At 40.1% G+C, this 18,973-nt stretch overlaps 1 protein-coding gene across 1 annotated transcript; it reads right to left on the bottom strand.

Annotated features, from left to right (window-relative positions):
- Positions 1 to 17,233: 17,233 nt before the first annotated feature.
- On the bottom strand, positions 17,234 to 18,471 carry LOC110796522 (uncharacterized). Its single transcript, XM_056841875.1, has 2 exons — positions 17,320 to 18,471; positions 17,234 to 17,251 (listed from the first exon to the last, which is right to left on the bottom strand). Exons 1-2 carry the CDS (start codon positions 18,469 to 18,471, stop codon positions 17,234 to 17,236), a joined length of 1,170 nt encoding a protein of 389 aa, XP_056697853.1.
- Positions 18,472 to 18,973: the final 502 nt, after the last annotated feature.

Consider the following 18,973-nt stretch of genomic DNA (forward strand, 5'->3'; position numbering starts at 1 on the left):
GTGATCTGAAATCATCTTTGTCGGTTTGGAAACTTGCGTCCGTATAGCCTTTAACAATTAATTCATCATCTCCACCATAGACCAGGAAGTCATCTTTGTGCCTTTTCAGGTACTTCAGAATGTTCTTGGCAGCAGTCCAATGCGCCTCTCCTGGGTCTGACTGGTATCTGCTCGTAGCACTGAGTGCGTACGCAACATCCGGGCGTGTACATATCATAGCATACATTATTGAACCAATCAATGATGCATATGGAATCCCATTCATTCGTCTACGCTCATCAAGTGTTTTTGGGCACTGAGTCTTGCTTAGAGTCATTCCATGAGACATGGGTAGGTAGCCTCGCTTGGAGTCCGCCATCTTGAACCTATCAAGCACCTTATTGATATAAGTGCTTTGACTAAGTCCAATCATCTTTTTAGATCTATCTCTGTAAATCTTGATGCCCAATATGTACTGTGCTTCTCCTAGATCCTTCATCGAAAAACATTTCCCAAGCCAAATCTTGACAGAGTTCAACATAGGAATGTCATTTCCGATAAGCAATATGTCGTCGACATATAATACTAGGAAAGCAATTTTGCTCCCACTGACCTTCTTGTATACACAAGATTCGTCCGCGTTCTTGATGAAACCAAAGTCACTGACTGCTTCATCAAAACGTATATTCCAGCTCCTGGATGCCTGCTTCAATCCGTAGATTGACTTCTTTAGCTTGCATACCTTTTTAGCATTCTTTGGATCCTCAAAACCTTCAGGCTGTGTCATAAACACAGTTTCTGTTAAAACGCCGTTTAAGAAAGCAGTTTTGACATCCATCTGCCATATTTCGTAATCGTAATATGCAGCGATTGCTAACATTATTCGAATAGACTTTAGCATTGCAACTGGTGAAAAGGTTTCATCGTAATCCACACCGTGGACTTGCCTGTAACCTTTTGCAACCAATCTAGCTTTGAAAACTTCAAGTTTCCCATCCTTGTCCTTTTTCAGTTTGAAAACCCATTTGCTTCCAATGGCTTGGTAGCCATCTGGCAAATCGACCAAATCCCATACTTGGTTTTCAGACATGGAGTCTAATTCAGATTGCATGGCTTCTTGCCATTGCTTGGAGCTAGGGCTCGTCATAGCTTGCTTGTAAGTCGCTGGTTCATCACTTTCAAGTAATAGAACGTCATAGCTCTCGTTCGTCAAAATACCTAAGTACCTTTCCGGTTGAGATCTATATCTTTGCGATCTACGCGGGGTAACATTTCTAGATTGACCATGATTCTCACCAGATTCTTCTAAACATCTCTGAGTTTCATCCTGAATGTCATCTTGAGCATTCTCTAGAGTTTGTTGTTCGACTCGAATTTCTTCGAGGTCTACTTTTCTCCCACTTGTCATTTTGGAAATGTGATCTTTCTCCAAAAAGACACCATCTCGAGCAACAAACACTTTGTTCTCAGATGTATTGTAGAAGTAATACCCCTTTGTTTCCTTTGGATAGCCCACAAGGATACATTTGTCAGATTTTGGATGAAGTTTGTCTGAAATTAATCGTTTGACGTATACTTCACATCCCCAAATCTTAAGAAAAGACACATTTGGAGGTTTTCCAAACCATAATTCGTATGGAGTCTTTTCGACAGCTTTAGACGGAGCTCTATTTATAGTGAGTGCAGCTGTATTTAGTGCATGTCCCCAAAATTCTAATGGAAGTTCGGCCTGACCCATCATTGACCTTACCATGTCTAGCAAGGTTCTGTTCCTCCGTTCCGACACACCGTTCCATTGTGGTGTTCCAGGAGGAGTCAATTCTGATAGAATTCCACATTCTTTCAGATGGTCATCAAATTCATAGCTCAGATATTCACCGCCTCTATCAGACCGCAGTGCCTTAATCTTCTTGCCTAATTGATTCTCTACTTCACTCTGAAATTCCTTGAATTTGTCAAAGGATTCAGACTTATGCTTCATTAGGTAGACATAACCATACCTACTGAAGTCATCAGTGAAAGTGATAAAGTAGCTGAAACCACCTCTAGCATTTGTACTCATTGGTCCACATACATCTGTATGGATTAAACCCAATAGTTCATTTGCTCTTTCTCCAACTTTAGAGAAAGGTTGCTTCGTCATTTTGCCAAGTAAACATGATTCGCATTTACCATAATCCTCTAAGTCAAATGGTTCTAGAATTCCTTCCTTTTGAAGTCTTTCTAAGCGTTTCAAGTTTATATGGCCTAATCGACAATGCCACAGATAGGTGAGATCTGAATCATCCTTTTTGGCCTTTTTGGTATTTATGTTATATACTTGTTTGTCGTGATCTAATAAATAAAGTCCATTGACTAATCTAGCAGATCCATAAAACATCTCTTTAAAATAAAACGAACAACTATTGTCTTTTATTATAAAGGAAAATCCCTTAGCATCTAAGCAAGAAACTGAAATGATGTTTTTAGTAAGACTTGGAACATGGAAACATTCTTCCAGTTCCAAAACTAGCCCGGAGGGCAACGACAAATAGTAAGTTCCTACAGCTAATGCAGCAATCCGTGCTCCATTTCCCACTCGTAGGTCGACTTCACCCTTGCTTAACTTTCTACTTCTTCTTAGTCCCTGTGGATTGGAACATAAGTGTGAGCCACAACCTGTATCTAATACCCAAGAAGTTGAATTAGCAAGTATACAGTCTATAACGAAAATACCTGAAGATGGAACGACTGTTCCGTTCTTCTGATCTTCCTTTAGCTTCAAGCAATCTCTCTTCCAATGCCCCTTCTTCTTGCAGTAGAAGCATTCGGATTCAGAAGTGGGTTGAGTGACCTTTCTCTTTGCAGATTTGGCGCCAGTTTGCTTAGTTGGGCTGGCTTTGTTGCCACCTTTCTTAGCATTCCTCTTCTTTCCAGATTTCTTGAACTTGCCCCCACGCACCATAAGCACATCCTGCTTATCACTTTTGAGCGTCTTTTCAGCGGTCTTCAGCATACCGTGAAGCTCAGTGAGCGTTTTGTCCAGACTATTCATACTGTAGTTCAGTTTGAACTGATCATACCCGCTATGAAGAGAATGGAGGATGGTGTCTATAGCCATTTCCTGAGAAAATTGCTGATCCAGCCGACTCATATTCTCAATGAGTCCAATCATTTTGAGAACATGTGGACTTACGGGCTCGCCTTTCTTAAGCTTGGTCTCAAGAATTTGCCTATGAGTCTCGAATCTTTCGACTCGAGCCAGATCTTGGAACATGTTCTTCAACTTACTGATGATTGTGAAAGCATCTGAGTTGATGAACGTTTTCTGCAGATCCGCACTCATGGTGGCGAGCATTAGACATTTCACATCCTTGTTGGCATCAATCCAACGATTGAGGGCTGCCTGAGTGACCCCGTCGCCTGCAGCTTCGGGCATCGCCTCATCTAGGACATACTCCTTTTCTTCCTGCATAAGAACTATTTGCAAGTTCCTTTGCCAGTCAAGGAAGTTTTTCCCGTTCAACTTCTCCTTTTCGAGAATTGATCGAATGTGAATGAATTGTTGTTTGCCATATTAAAAACTACAATTGAAAAGAATAAACAAATAAATAACCATTCACAGTTTCTCTTAATAAACTTAAATTCTAGCATACATGCATAATTCAATGTTTATTAAGCATTTTATTCAATTTATGTGTTCCGGCAGGTGTGAATAAAATGATTCCAAGATCCTAAAATCATTGAAGAACTAAGCACAGTTTGTCGACTTAATCCTAGAACATCTTAGGTAAGCAAAAGCCTTTTGCTAATAGTCTAGAAACTATTCTTGGTTGATAGGTACGTCTAAGAACTTATTAGGTAAACCTATCGAATTTGCCACGACATAAAAGGACTCCTTACTTATATCGTTGAGTTTCACCAAAACTAACATGTACTCACAATTATTTGTGTACCTTGCCCCTTTAGGACCAATAAGTAACACCTCGCTGAGCGAAAACTATTACTAGATTGATGTAAAGGATATCCAAGCAAGTGTATATTTTGGCATGGCACCTTTTAACTCAATTTTTAAGTTTGGAACTTAAGGCTCTTACTATGTTGGTTAGATTTTAAGTGAACTAAAATCCTTAATCATGCAACATAATCAAGCTTTTGATCTCATGCATTTCAAGACATATTTAAAACAATAAATAACTTAAAACATGCATAAGATATTTGTGATCTAGTATGGCCCGACTTCATCTTGAAGCTTTGACTTCAAAGTCCGTCTTGAAAATCTCCGTGGGAGGCACCATTTTCTTCAAATAGGATAAGCTATAACTAATTACAACTATTTGATGGTTCGCAGACCATATTTGAATTGAAAAATAACTTTGGTACTTTAGACCAATTACATTCAAATTAATGGTACGCAGACCATATTTTCTATCCTATTTGGGCCATACTAGTCACTTCATAACCTGCAAAACAGTACATATACAATATATACCATTCACCCATTCATTATCATGAATGGCCCACATAGCTGGTTAGTAAAACACATTATGCATCACGTAAACATTTGCAGCAATTAATCAAGGGCACCAATAATCTACCAATTATTCAGTCCTTATTAATTCTAATCAAGTTGTTTTAACCTTAAGGATTTGTAGACCTAATCAAGAGTTTATGACTAAAAAGCGCTCCCACTTAAACCAATAAATTCATATGCTTTACCAATTTTAAACATAAAAATGTATTTCTAGTCTAACCGGAAACATACAAATTTAATTAAAATTTAAAGCTCATATAAATTTATAATTGAATCCAAAAAGTTTAATTTAATTTCAGTCGCATTTAAATTAATTCATGATTTTAATTTTAGTAAAATAATTAGAATAAATTACATTTATTATAATTATAATATTCAAAATTAAAATCCAAGAAAATAATTTAAATTATTAATTTTAAAATTAATTAAAATTACGTGAACTGAAATTTTCAAATTAAACATTCAAAACGATCTAATCGTAATGCAAACACCCTACGCGTTGCACGCCCATGGGCCGCACGCACACAGCCATTGCTGGCCATGTGCGCGCAGCCCATGCGCTCGTCGCATAGCTGCTGCTTCCCTATCGCAAGCCTCCGCACGCATTGGTGCTCGCTGCGCGCGCCAGCGCTCATCGCACGCGAGCTATCGCTCGCAGTGCGCGCGCGACATCGCTCGCTGGGCGCGCGACATCGCTCGCTGGGCGCGCGAGCCATCGCTCGCTGGGCGCGCGACATCGCTCGCTAGGCGGGCGACATCGCTCGCTGTGCGCGCGAGCCATCGCTCGCTGGGCGCGCGACATCGCTCGCTGGGCGGGCGACATCGCTCGCTGTGCGTGCGAGCAATGCTAGGCGCAGCGCTCGTGGCACGCGAGCTTGCGCTCGCTGCGCGCGAGGCTGCGCGCTCTTGTGCGAGGCAGCGCGCGTTGTGGCGCAGCTCGCTTGCTGCCCACACGCGACTGCCTTGGCTCGCCCTACGCCCATGCCCATTCGTCCATTGGTCGTGGCACACGACACAAGGCAGGGTTGCTGCCTTGTGCTCGTGCACTACGCCCTTGCTCATTGCATTCGTGCCGCATGGGCGACGAGCTCCCTTGCTCGTCGTCGCATGCCCGCATTATGCAACACCCCTTAAGGGTAACACGAAGCGTCCATTGCTTTGTGCGTGCAAGTTATATGAACGAATCGCATAAAAATTTAAAATTTATATTTAAAATTAATGACAAATTAATAAATAATATTAATTTCATAATTTTAGGGCGAAAAAATCGAAAATTTATTATCCAATTGATTTCCGATTGATATGGATTCAAGTCTAGGTCATAAAAATTTAAAATTTATCGTAAATTTACAATTTTTATGGTGGTTTTTAATCATAGGTTTCTAATTAAATTACAATTAATTATGAAAATCAAATTAATTCTAAATTATTCTAATTTTCAACAAATTAATCATAATTACAAATTAGATTGCATAATTAACAAGACTAGGCATTCAGACTTGTTAAACATATGCAGTAGGTCAATCAAAAATTCAAGATTTATCAACAGGAATCGCAAATATTTAATTTAACATCTTAAATTTACGAAATTTTGCATTCGAAAAACTAAAACCTTCGAAAAGTAATAGTTAGGCTTCGAATTTGAGAATTCTGGGTTCGGCAGAAAAATATTATTTTTGTCAAAATTTTAGAATGCCTTTTACATGCGGAATTGACACAAAAATCACTCAATTCGGATGAGTAACGAAGAAACTGCCGAAAAACTGCGTACGTATAATTAAATAAACGCAATTTGCAATTAATTAACAATTACGAAAATTAATCACCCCTTTTAATTCTTGCAAATTTGTAATATTTAACCATGTTCATGCAATTTAGATTATGAAAATAATAAGGGGCTCGTGATACCACTGTTAGGTTATGATACATATGACAATTCATAAATCATGCGGAAAAACCATAAACCCAGGAAAACATATTATTTACACATAATCATTTAGCATAGATTAGATGCATACTCTTTGTTGCGTGCCTTCCCTAGCTGCGCCCGAACCGAACAAGAACAAGTCTTTAGGACTCCAAGTGTCGTCCCTCCGTAGATAGTCCACAGCACGTCCGGATCCGCCTTAAGATTGACCAACTAGAATCGCCCTTAAGGTACTATTATTTTCGGCACTTTATAGGCAAATGTGTGACTGAATTTTTCTCTCAAAAACTTACTTTGAATACTTTGAAACTTGTGTTATAAATTGTGAGCCCTAGCCTCATATTTATAGCGGTATGGAAAGGGAATCGAAATCCTATTCAGATACAAATTAATTAAACCTAGAATCCTACAAGAACTCTAACTTAATTAATTTATCAAATAGAATTAGGAATTTAATCATTAATCGAACTCTGCAAGTTTTAGGAAACGTGCACAAACACAAACACTTGCACACACACGCACGGCAGCCACGATGGCCCCATGCGTGCGCGCGAGCAGCAGCCCACTCAGCGCCCGCGCGCGCTGCGCGCTGCGCGTGCTGTGCGCGCTGTGCGCGCTGCGCGCTGCGCGCAGCCTGCTGGGCCTGGCCTTCCGCTGGGCCTGGCATGGCTGTTTGTGCGGCGCGCTTGGCTTGCTGGGCGATGGCCTGGCTTCGTGCTGGGCCTCGTCCAGCAGGCCTCGTCCGATGCTTATTCGTACGATGTGCTTCCGATTAAATTTTCCGATTCCGGAATTCATTTCCGATACGAACAATATTTAATATTTCCGATTCCGGAATTAATTTCCGTTTCGAACAAATATTTAATATTTCCGTTTCCGGAATTATTTTCCGATTCCGGTAATATTTCCGATTCTGACAATATTTCCGTTTCCGGCAATATTTCCGATTCTGGCAATATTTCCATTTCCGATAATATTTTCCGACACGTACCATGTTTCCGTTTCCGGCAACATCTACGACTTGGATAATATTTATATTTCCGATACGATCCATATTTCCGTTTCCGGCAATATCATCGTTTCCGGAGTATTCATTCCTTGCCTGTGACGATCTTAGCTCCCACTGAAACCAAGATCCGTCGGTTCCGAATATTCATAGATGGAGTATTTAATGCTATTAAATACTTGATCCGTTTACGTACTATTTGTGTGACCCTACGGGTTCAGTCAAGAGTAAGCTGTGGATTAATATCATTAATTCCACTTGAACTGAAGCGGCCTCTAGCTAGGCATTCAGCTCACTTGATCTCACTGAATTATTAACTTGTTAATTAATACTGAACCGCATTTATTAGACTTAACATAGAATGCATACTTGGACCAAGGGCATTATTTCCTTCAGATGCATCATTGGGATCGGGATTAGAGAGCTTGTAGTTCTATTCGTTTAATTAAGTGATTTAATTTGTTAACTTGGTTTTGAAATTTGTCGTACTATTCGTATTTCCTTAATTCAGTTAATTGGTTTGGACCTAATATGTAATAGATTATTTATGAACCTAAAAGTTAGTTTCATGTTTTCCGCTGCAAAATTCTGAATAAGCCGTAACGTTTTCACACGGGCGATAATACTTTGATAATTCCCTACAGTTATATTTAAAAAGAGGTTATTTTAGAAAATGGGAATTGTTGGGGTGTTACAAAGTGGTATTTTTGAGCTAAAGGTTTTACTGACATTTCGTGTCTACCTTTTATATCTTAGGCGCCTAACCAACTAATTAGTTACGTAAAAGTAATTTCGCACTAGTGAATAAATTTAAAGTTATTAGCTAGAAATGTTTGAATTTATTTTAATATTGACTCTTGAATCGTGCTTTGAAATACGTTTTTGGTTATGCGAATTAATGTATTTCGATTCTTTTGAAATTCAAATTAATATTTCAAAAAAAAAAAAAAAAAAAAAAAAAAAAAAAAAAAAATTAATTATTTATCCTTTTATAATTATTCTTTTAATCCATCCAATTCTTATAAATCATTCTTGTTTTATTCTTTTATGCTTCAATGTTTGATATACTATGATTATTTTGAAAGTTGGGTAGTATAGGAAAGGGCATATAGAATAGAATCATTGTGTCTGCATTATGTTTACATGATTGTAATTTCTCTACCTGCTAACTGTCGTGTCTTTCCTATGCTTTGCGATTGATATACATTCTTACTCATTGTGTATTGTGGGATCATACGGTAAGTGAGAGTACTAATTACTAACATAGAAACTATGTTTAATTGTTATAGATCTCTAATCATGTCTGGCATGGAAGGAAATAGAATAGGGAGCAACTCTAACCCTATTATTCTAAGCGATGATGAAAATGAAATAGATTACGAGTCTGACATTAACAGTTACACCAGCCATGAACTTGTTCTGCGTCGAGTTTTAAGAGCAGGAGAACCTGATAGTGATGATGAAGCCCTTCGTGAATTTGATCGTGCTAGAGGGCAAACTAGGGTCGATATTTATCAAGCTGTTTTGAGACCTGAAAGCGATTCGGAGCCTGAGTTTGAGCATGAATTTGGGTTTGAGTTCGAACAAGAATTTGAGTTTGAGTTCGAACATGAATTAGAGGTTGAACCTGAGTTTGAGTTTGAGCCCGAACATGAACCTGAACCTGAGCCTGAGCCAGAGGAAGCTAATCATCAACTTCAAGGTCTACGAAGATCCTCTAGGCCAAGAAAAGAAGCTTATTATTTTGATATGGATGACGATGATGAACTTAAATATGAGCTATTCACCCTAGAAGGTTATAGCGAGTCAAAGGACAAGTCTGATGATGTTTCCCTTTAGCTTTGCTTACATATTTAGTTGTGTGTGAGAAAAATGTTGGACAATCCGCCCAACCATAGTTTATGTTTATATCGTAGAACCTTTTTACTTTATTTTGAGAACAGGTGTGTGTTAATATTTAGGATTGTTATTGACATTCTTCTGAGGAATAAAAGTTAGATTATTGACTATCTAAAGGATCAGAGTATTACGGGCACGCAAGGGGAATGTTTTCTTCTTTTATTCTAACTTATTATTCGCGATGATTGAAGTTATTCCTTGTCTCTCAGTTGAATGTTTTGCATGATTGTTCATTTTGTGTGCATTTTGAATGTTAATGTGATATTGCATTGCTAGAGGATAATGTAAGTAAAGTTTTGAACCTGAATTAGAGCATATAAATTTCAGGTCGCGCTCTAGGATGGCCAATAATAGTGACCTAGCTGCTGCTATTCGCCTCTTGGCGGAAAAACTAACCCAGGAAAGAACTGAGCGTCCCGATTCTGCAGGGGACATGTTTGAAAGGCTTGCGAAAGTTAAACCACCATACTTTAAGGGGCAGGCAGACCCCACCTTCCTTGAAAACTGGATCAGGGAATTTGAGAAACTATTTGGGGCGGTAAACTGTCCTGAGCATATGAAAGTAGGCCAAGCTGTCCTCTACTTGAAAGATGAGGCCGACCTTTGGTGGAGGGAAAATGGGACTAGACTAAGCGCTGCTGAGGGATTCAATTGGGATTCTTTTATTGTTGCTTTGAGGGGGAAGTTTTATCCTCCTTTTATGAGGAAGCAGAAAGCCCAGGAATTTATCAACCTTAGGATGGGGAATATGACCATTGCTGAATACTACAGTAAGTTTATAGCTTTGTCGAGGTTTGCACCTGAGGTGGTAGCTACTGAGGAACTAAAGGCTCAGAGGTTTGAGCAAGGGTTAACCGATGAGATCCAACTGGGATTAGGCGGGGAAACCTTTACGTCCTTAGACATTGTTTATGGGAGAGCTGCTCATATCTACGGCCTTCAGACCAGGAGAGACAAAAAGAATATTGTTGTTGGGGATAAAAGGAAAGAGTTTAATGCTGGGGGAAGTCAGGGGAACTTCAAAAGGAATAGAAATGGAAATGGGAATGGTAATGGTAGTGGTAATGGTAATGGTAATGGTAATTTCCAGGGAAGAAACAACCAGGGAAATAACTATAACAACAGAAACCAAACTGTCAGAGTGTACCACTGCAAGAGGTGCAACAACAACCACCCTGGGAAGGATTGTAAGGGGGAATTGGTAATTTGCAACTATTGTCATAAGAAGGGACATAGGGAGTTTGAATGCTTCACAAAACAGAAGAGAGAGAAAAATAGTGTTGGGAGTAGTAACCCAGGGAAACCAGGGTTTAACCATTCGGGGAACCAAAGTTCGAAGCCTGCTGGGGCACCAAACAACCAGGGAAACCAAAACAAACCTGCCAATGGAAGCAACAATAACAACAAGACTCCCGGAAAGCTGTTCGTAATGAGTAGAAATGAAGCTGAACGTTCTGCAGACGTAGTTTCGGGTACTTTCTCTATCAACTCCTTACCTGTTAAAACATTGTTTGATTCAGGGGCAACATATTCTTTTATTTCGACCTCTATTGTTAAAATTTTGAAGTTAGTAGATTTTGAGGCAATTGATTTACCTGTTAGTATGCCTAATGGTGCAACAATAAGGTGTGCGAAACTATTTAAGAACTTGCCTTTGAAGATAAAAGATTGCACTTTTCCATCTAATTTGATAGAATTTAGTTTGGGGGACCTAGATGTGATTCTGGGGATGGATTGGCTAAGCTTATACAAGGCCAGGATAGATTGCGAGATTCAGAAAGTAAGCCTAAAGAACCCTACTGGGAAATCAATATCATATAGACGTTTTGGGAAGTCTAGGAACTTTGGGGTGATCTCCGCATTACAAGTGAGGAAACTGGTCAATAAAGGGTGTGAACTATTTTTCTGTAGTGTCCAAGATGTGAGTAAGAAAGTTGGGGTAGAGATAGAGGATGTCCCAGTCGTAAGAGAATTTGTAGATGTATTTCCGGATGAGATCCCGGGTATGCCACCGGCTAGAACCCTTGAATTTACCATAGAGTTAAATCCCGGAACTGCACCTATATCCAAAGCACCTTATAGGATGGCACCCCCAGAAATGAGTGAGTTAAAGACACAATTGCAGGATTTGTTCGACAAAGGGTACATTAGGCCTAGTGCATCACCGTGGGGAGCTCCAGTATTGTTTGTCAAAAAGAAAGATGGGAGTATGCGGCTATGTATTGATTATAGGGAGTTGAACAACGTAACAATCAAAAACAAATATCCTTTGCCTAGGATAGATGACCTGTTTGACCAGTTGAACGGGGCAAGTGTATTCTCAAAGATTGATTTGCGTTCGGGATATCACCAATTGAGGGTAGCTGAAAAAGACATTCCTAAGACTGCATTTAGGACTCGTTATGGTCATTATGAGTTTACAGTAATGCCTTTTGGGTTAACCAATGCACCCGCCATCTTTATGGATCTGATGAATAGGATTTTCCATGAGTTCCTAGATAAGTTTGTGGTGGTATTCATTGATGATATTCTGATCTATTCGAGGAATGAAAAGGAACATGACGAACATTTGAGGGTTATCTTGGAGACGCTTAGGAAGAACCAGTTGTATGCAAAGTTCTCTAAGTGCGAGTTCCGTCTGGAAAAGGTAGCATTTTTGGGGCATTATGTGTCAAAGGAAGGAGTCTCTGTGGATCCTGCCAAGATTCAAGCTGTGAGTGAGTGGCCTACCCCGAAGAATGTGTCTGATATTCGGAGTTTCTTAGGTCTAGCTGGGTATTATAGGAGATTTGTGAGAGATTTCTCAAAAATAGCAAGACCCATGACCAACTTGATGAAGAAAGAATCAAAATTTGAGTGGAGCGAAAAATGTGAGGAAGCCTTCCAAATCCTCAAAGAACGTTTAACCTCAGCACCTGTCTTAACCTTGCCTGATGGGAATGAAGGGTTTGAGGTATATAGTGATGCGTCGAAGAATGGGTTGGGGTGTGTATTACAGCAAAATGGGAAGGTGATTGCGTATGCGTCGCGTCAATTAAAACCATATGAGGCTAATTACCCTACCCACGATCTAGAGCTAGCTGCGATTGTTTTCGCTTTGAAAATTTGGAGACATTACCTCTATGGGGCAACATGTAAGATCTTCACAGACCACAAAAGCCTAAAATACATTTTCACCCAGAAAGATCTCAACATGAGACAAAGAAGATGGTTAGAGTTGATCAAGGACTATGATTTGAACATCCAGTACCATGAGGGGAAAGCAAACGTAGTTGCCGATGCATTGAGTAGGAAATCTAGCCATAGTATGAATGTCTTGATAGTGCCTGAAGAGTTGTGTCGAGACATGCAGAGACTTAGCCTGGAAATAGTAAACCCTGGGGAAACCAAAGCAAAACTGAGTGCATTATCATTGGGGTTGTCTATATTCGAGGAGATTAGAGAAAGTCAAGCTGGGGATGAGTGCCTAGAGAGAATCAAAGAAAAGATGGGTCAAGGGAAAGAAGTGGATTTCAAGATTCATGAAGATGGTAGTTTGAGGTTCAAAGGGAGATGGTGCGTACCACAAAAGTGTGAAGAACTCAAGAGACGTCTTATGGACGAGGGGCATAATACTCCATATTCTGTGCACCCTGGGGGTGACAAGTTGTACAAAGACCTGAAATAAATCTATTGGTGGCCTAATATGAAACGGGAAGTTGCTGAGTTTGTGTCTAGATGCCTAACCTGTCAGAAAGTCAAAATAGACCACAAAAGACCCATGGGGAAAGTTCAACCTTTAGAAGTGCCTGGATGGAAGTGGGATTCCATTTCTATGGATTTTGTTACTGCCTTGCCTAGATCAAAGAACGGAAATGATACCATTTGGGTGATTGTGGATCGTCTAACAAAATCAGCCGTGTTTATTCCGATTAAAGAGACTTGGAAAAAGAAACAGCTTGCAAGGACATACATTAAGCATGTGGTGAGGTTGCATGGGGTCCCAACCGATATTATCTCAGACCGTGACTCAAGATTCCTCTCGAAATTTTGGCAAAAAGTCCAGTTGAACCTTGGGACAACTTTGAAAATGAGCACTGCTTTCCACCCTGCAACCGATGGTCAGACTGAGAGAACTAACCAGACTATGGAAGATATGTTGAGGGCTTGTGCAATTGACTTTAAGGGTAGTTGGGAAGACCATCTAGACTTGATCGAATTTTCATACAACAATAGCTACCACGCAAGCATTAAGATGGCACCTTTTGAGGCACTATATAGGAGAAAATGTAGAAGTCCCACCTGCTGGAATGATTTCAGTGAAAATTTAGTCTTGGGAACGGAATTCATTGAAGAGACTGTCAAGAATGTGAAAATAATTCAGGCTAGAATTCAAGCTGCCCAGGATAGGCAAAAGAGTTATGCTGATTTGAAAAGAAGAGATGATGAATTTGCAGTAGGTGATAAAGTGTTCCTGAAAGTATCACCAACCAAGGGTGTGATGAGATTTGGGAAGAAGGGCAAGCTAAGTGCCAAGTATGTAGGCCCATATGAGATTCTGCAACGAATAGGGAAAGTAGCATACAAGTTAGCCTTGCCAATGGAGTTCGAAAAGATGCACGACGTGTTTCACATTTCCCAACTAAAGCGCTATATCCATGACGAGCGTCATATCTTAGAGCCTGAGAGAATCCAGATTGATAGTAGCCTCACATACGAAGAAAGGCCTGTGAAAATCCTTGATAGAAAAGTGCGTAGTACACGCAATAAGGACGTCAGCATAGTGAAAGTGCTTTGGTCGAACCACGAGTACGAAGAGGCCACGTGGGAAGCCGAAGCTGAAATGAAGATCAAGTATCCGGAGTTATTTTCTGAGGTGAGTTACGAGGGCGTAACTCGTTTTCTTTAAGGGGGGTAGAATGCGATAGAAATTCGCGCTTTTTACCTATTTTTATGATATTTTATGCATTTCATGCTTATTTTAGCAACCTTTACATGTTGATGCAAGTAAATAGATTCTCCGCATAAGAAAATTGTGTTCTTGGGTATTGCAAGTAACTCTTAGTTGACAAAAGAGTGCACAAGAGTGGCACAAAGTACTTCTACAATTAGAATAAGTTGAAAAGTTTGGAAAAATATGTGAATTTTCGTGCCAAGTTTCGGGACGAAACTTCTTTTAAGAGGGGTAGATTGTAATCCCCCGTAATTTTATTATATTCTATTTATATATCTTAACGTATATTTAATATATTTAAATGTAATTTACGAATTTTAGAAATGAATATGTAATTAAAATATAATTATGTTATTACATTTTGAATATTTTAAATGATTTATGAAATCAAATTGATTTTGACTTTTACGTTAAAACGAATTAGGATTTTGGAATCACGTTCTATTGGAACTAGAAAGCAAATCCTAAATTCTTAATTCTACTCCTAGCCCACTTGAAAAGCCCAACCATTAAAACCCAAAAGAACTCAAACCCTCACCCAAAACAAATTCACGTAAAAAGAAAAATCAAGCCTCCTCTCCCTCCTTCAACTCCACGTACAGCATCCTCCCTGCAGTTTTCTCTCCTCCCTTCGTCCGCCGCTTCTGCCCAGCCACCGGACAACCATCACCGCCGGTAACTCTCTTTCTCTCCCCCTCGTGTTTCTTCTCTCTTTCGTCGTCTTTCTCTCCTCACTCACTAACTCTCTGTTTTTCTTGCGAAGCACCACCAGTGCACGCAACAACCAGCCCTGTCGCCTGTTCCTAGCCGCCACCTACTCGCGCCGCCGGTCTATCGCATTATATTTCCCGGTAACCGCTTCTCTTGTCCTTCCTTCGTTCGTTCTTTTTCTCTGTATTTCTTGCTCTCCTCAATTGTGTTCCTGCTGTTGCACAGCCATCGCACGACCCAGCCACGTCGACGACAACCATCAACCCAGCCGCTGCCGCGCCGCCGTCCCCGGACCGCCGGCCGCCCACTCTTCCTCTTCTTTTGGTTAATTCCTTTTAAACCCTAAGCTAATTTAATTATTTAATTACGTTTTATTAATTCAATTTATATTTTTCTTGAGTTAAGTTTATGATTTTATGATTTAATTACGAATTTAAGACTTACTTGTTTGCATAATTAAATTATCAAATTTCAGATTACATAATTCGATTGAAACAAGAATTTGAATTATTTAAGGCATGAATTTTAATGTTTTAATGGTTTTAAATCATGGTAGAATGAGTATGAATTATTGAAACCATTATTTTTATGTTCTAAGCATGATAAGTTGGTTTTGGGAAGTTTGTAAACGAATTTATATTGCTGAAAATTTAAGTATGATATTTGCAAAGAGTTTTCAACGAATTTCAATCTTTAATTCAATAATTGTTATGCTAGGAAATCAAATATTCAAGTTTTGTTATTGGAGAAAAGTTCTAAATATGTTTAGGATGTAGTTAGAATGTGTTAGTATAGTTGTGAATGATTAGAAGTTGATTGGGGATATTTGTTGGTTGTTTTAGGCGGAGAATTCTCTTTAGGCGACTTTTGAAAGCGTTAAGGTGGCCTATCAGTTTGTTTACACAAGGTACGTACATACTTGTGTGCTTGGAATGTGTGCTAATTGTTGAAACCATGTTGAATCTTGTTGTTGAACTTGGTTATGTTGATATTATTGTTGAACTTGGTGATGTTGATATTATGGACGAACTGGGTTATATTGAATGTGCATGTTTAATACTGTTGGACAAACTTATTGAACTTATTTTGCACTATAAGAACTGTAACATGTTAGTATGGATGTTTGATACAAACATGTTGGTTGGGAACACTAGATTATTCTATATGATTGGGTTGGATCAATTGGTTGTTGTTCCCTTTCTATCTTTTCACTACTTTATAAGGGCGGAGGACCTTGTTTAGTAAGTCGAAACTTTATGCCCATATACAGGGTTGCTCATGGTTAAAGGAAAGGTTGGTTAAGTTGGAATGAGTCTTGATTGATGCTTTTATGATCACTTACTTAATTCCAAGATAAAAACAGTTGTGAACAAATGTGAATTGTCTGTCTTATGTAATGGTTGAGTCATAACGGAGTCTCAATTTGTAAATCATGTAAAGTGAAACTGAATAGCAATAGCTTTAGACTGTGCACGTCTGAAGTGACGGACAAACAGGAGTTGGGGTTCATGGTGGTAGCCCATGGCCTTTTCTGGGACCGGATTGATCACCGTGTCCTATTTTTATTTAAACGTTCCTCGATATTGCAGGTCACTGAGGTTACGGAGTCGCGCCCGTACCTCGTCTTCCTTAGTGAAGACTTCTGGATGGTCAACTCGGTCCATTGTCTATTTCAACTAAAATGATATTATGGTTATTAAGTCTAGCTTAGTCTAGTCAAGTATAATCGTCAAATTATTAGGTTTTGTCTGTCCTTACTTATATTTATTAGTATCATGTTAGGGTTGTGGGTTTGATAGTATCATGCTAGGATTGTTGTTGTTTTAGTATGTAGTACTCAGCTTTGCTGATTACGTGCTTTGTTTGTGTGTGTTGATCATGGCTATGCCTTATTGATCCTGTGATGACCCATCTTTGGTGAGCAGTCTCTAAGGATCAATAAGCGTTGCCCATCTACAGGTTTGAAGATGATGCATCATTGGGATCGGGATTAGAGAGCTTGTAGTTCTATTCGTTTAATTAAGTGATTTAATTTGTTAACTTGGTTTTGAAATTTGTCGTACTATTCGTATTTCCTTAATTCAGTTAATTGGTTTGGACCTAATATGTAATAGATTATTTATGAACCTAAAAGTTAGTTTCATGTTTTCCGCTGCAAAATTCTGAATAAGCCGTAACGTTTTCACACGGGCGATAATACTTTGATAATTCCCTACAGTTATATTTAAAAAGAGGTTATTTTAGAAAATGGGAATTGTTGGGGTGTTACAGACAGCTTTTGCCCTGTTCAGAGTGGGACGTCCCAGAATCACATTGTATGCAGTCAAGTCTTTGACTATGAGAAAGAGAACGTCCATTTGACAGGATTCCCTCTTACTTCCCATCCGGGGTGGAAGGGAGATGATACCGACGGGGTGTATGACACTACCCCCAAAGCCGATAATCGGAAAATGAATCTTTTCTATCTTGGAGGAGTCATGCTGCAACCGATTTAAACATTCGAAGCTGATGATGTCCGACGAACTCCCTGTATCAACCAGAATGCGCGTAACTCTCAGATTGGCAATTTTCAGCTCGATCACCAATGGGTCGTCATGTGGAGTAGCTATTTTTCCCCGATCGGCCTCACCGATCTCTACTTTAGGAAACTGATCAGCTGTAGCTTTTCCAGACAACATCACTTGCCCCAGCCGCTTGGCATAATCTTTGTGACCTCTCATGGTTAGCACTCCAGCGGCTAGTCCACCTGATATGACGGCCACATACTCGGGGTCAGTTCGATTTCCGTCGTCCTCAGAAGGAGGTGACTTGTTCTTTTTGTAAAATTGCTTTCCCGACCCTCCAGTGTTTCTGCTTGTGTAGTTCTTTAAAAATCCCTTGGCGGCGAGGCCGTCCAGTGCTCTATTGAGACTTTTGCATTCCTTGGTATCATGCCCAATGTCACTATGAAAGTGGTAGTATAGTTTAGGGTCCCTACTTTCGGGCGGCGATTTCATTGGGAACGGACGGTCAATCTCAAATTTGGAACCAACGCCCATTAGGATGGTGTACAGATCTGTGTTATATTCAAAGCGTTCTCGGCCATAAGTTCTGGACCTCTTCTGTCCGGCCGCCGCTAAAACTCTATCCGACTCTTTTGCAATAGCCCACGTCCCATTAGGTCGGGTCTTTTTCCCAAACTTTTCTTTCTTTGCCTCTGGTTCAGCGGTGTCACTTCCCCGGGGTTCTTTTGGAACGCTACAAATTTCACTTGCATGGATGAAGGCCTCGGCCTCATCTAACACTTCGGCCATAGTCCACACACTTTTCTTCACCAGATCAAACTTGAAGGAACCCTTCTTAAGTCCCCTGATGAAATTGTCAAACGCCACCCCATCCGGCAAATCTGGAATCTGCCCTGCTTCTAAGTTGAATCTCTTTACATAACTTCTCAATGACTCATCTTTCCCTTGCTGGATCCGACTCAGGTGCATGCTTGTCTTCTTTTCCTCTTTGTGCGCCATGAACCGGGTGGAAAACATAACTCAAGCTCGGAGAAGGAGCTAATGGTTCCAGCAGGGAGTCTCTCGAACCACTTAGACGCTACACCTTTCAGTGTGCTTGGAAAATACTTACACCAAGTGGACTCATTTGTTCCTTGAACGTGCATGTGATGCCTATAAGCTAGAAGGTGCATATCTGGATCGGTAGTCCCTTCATAGGCATCAATGTTGGGCGGCTTGATCTTGGGCTCTTTAGGTGCCCTCATGATGTTGTCTGAAAAAGGGGTGGAGTGTCCGATGGCCAGATTGGACACCCCTTCTTGAATGTGGTACACAGGGTCTTGATACCGCGAGTATGGCTCCCGCCGAGAATGCTCATACCGGCGAGTATGCAGACTCGGTCGGGTGGTCCGCGGGCGTGTTTGGCTTAAATGTGTGTAAGTTGGATGAGGAAGGGGTCTATCCTGCATAACTGGGGTGGAACCCGTATCAGAGAGTTCAAACTCAGAATCAGGCACTAGCT

This window comes from Spinacia oleracea, chromosome 4, assembly GCF_020520425.1.
Source record: "Spinacia oleracea cultivar Varoflay chromosome 4, BTI_SOV_V1, whole genome shotgun sequence".
In the NCBI taxonomy this organism is placed as follows: Eukaryota; Viridiplantae; Streptophyta; class Magnoliopsida; order Caryophyllales; family Amaranthaceae; genus Spinacia; species Spinacia oleracea.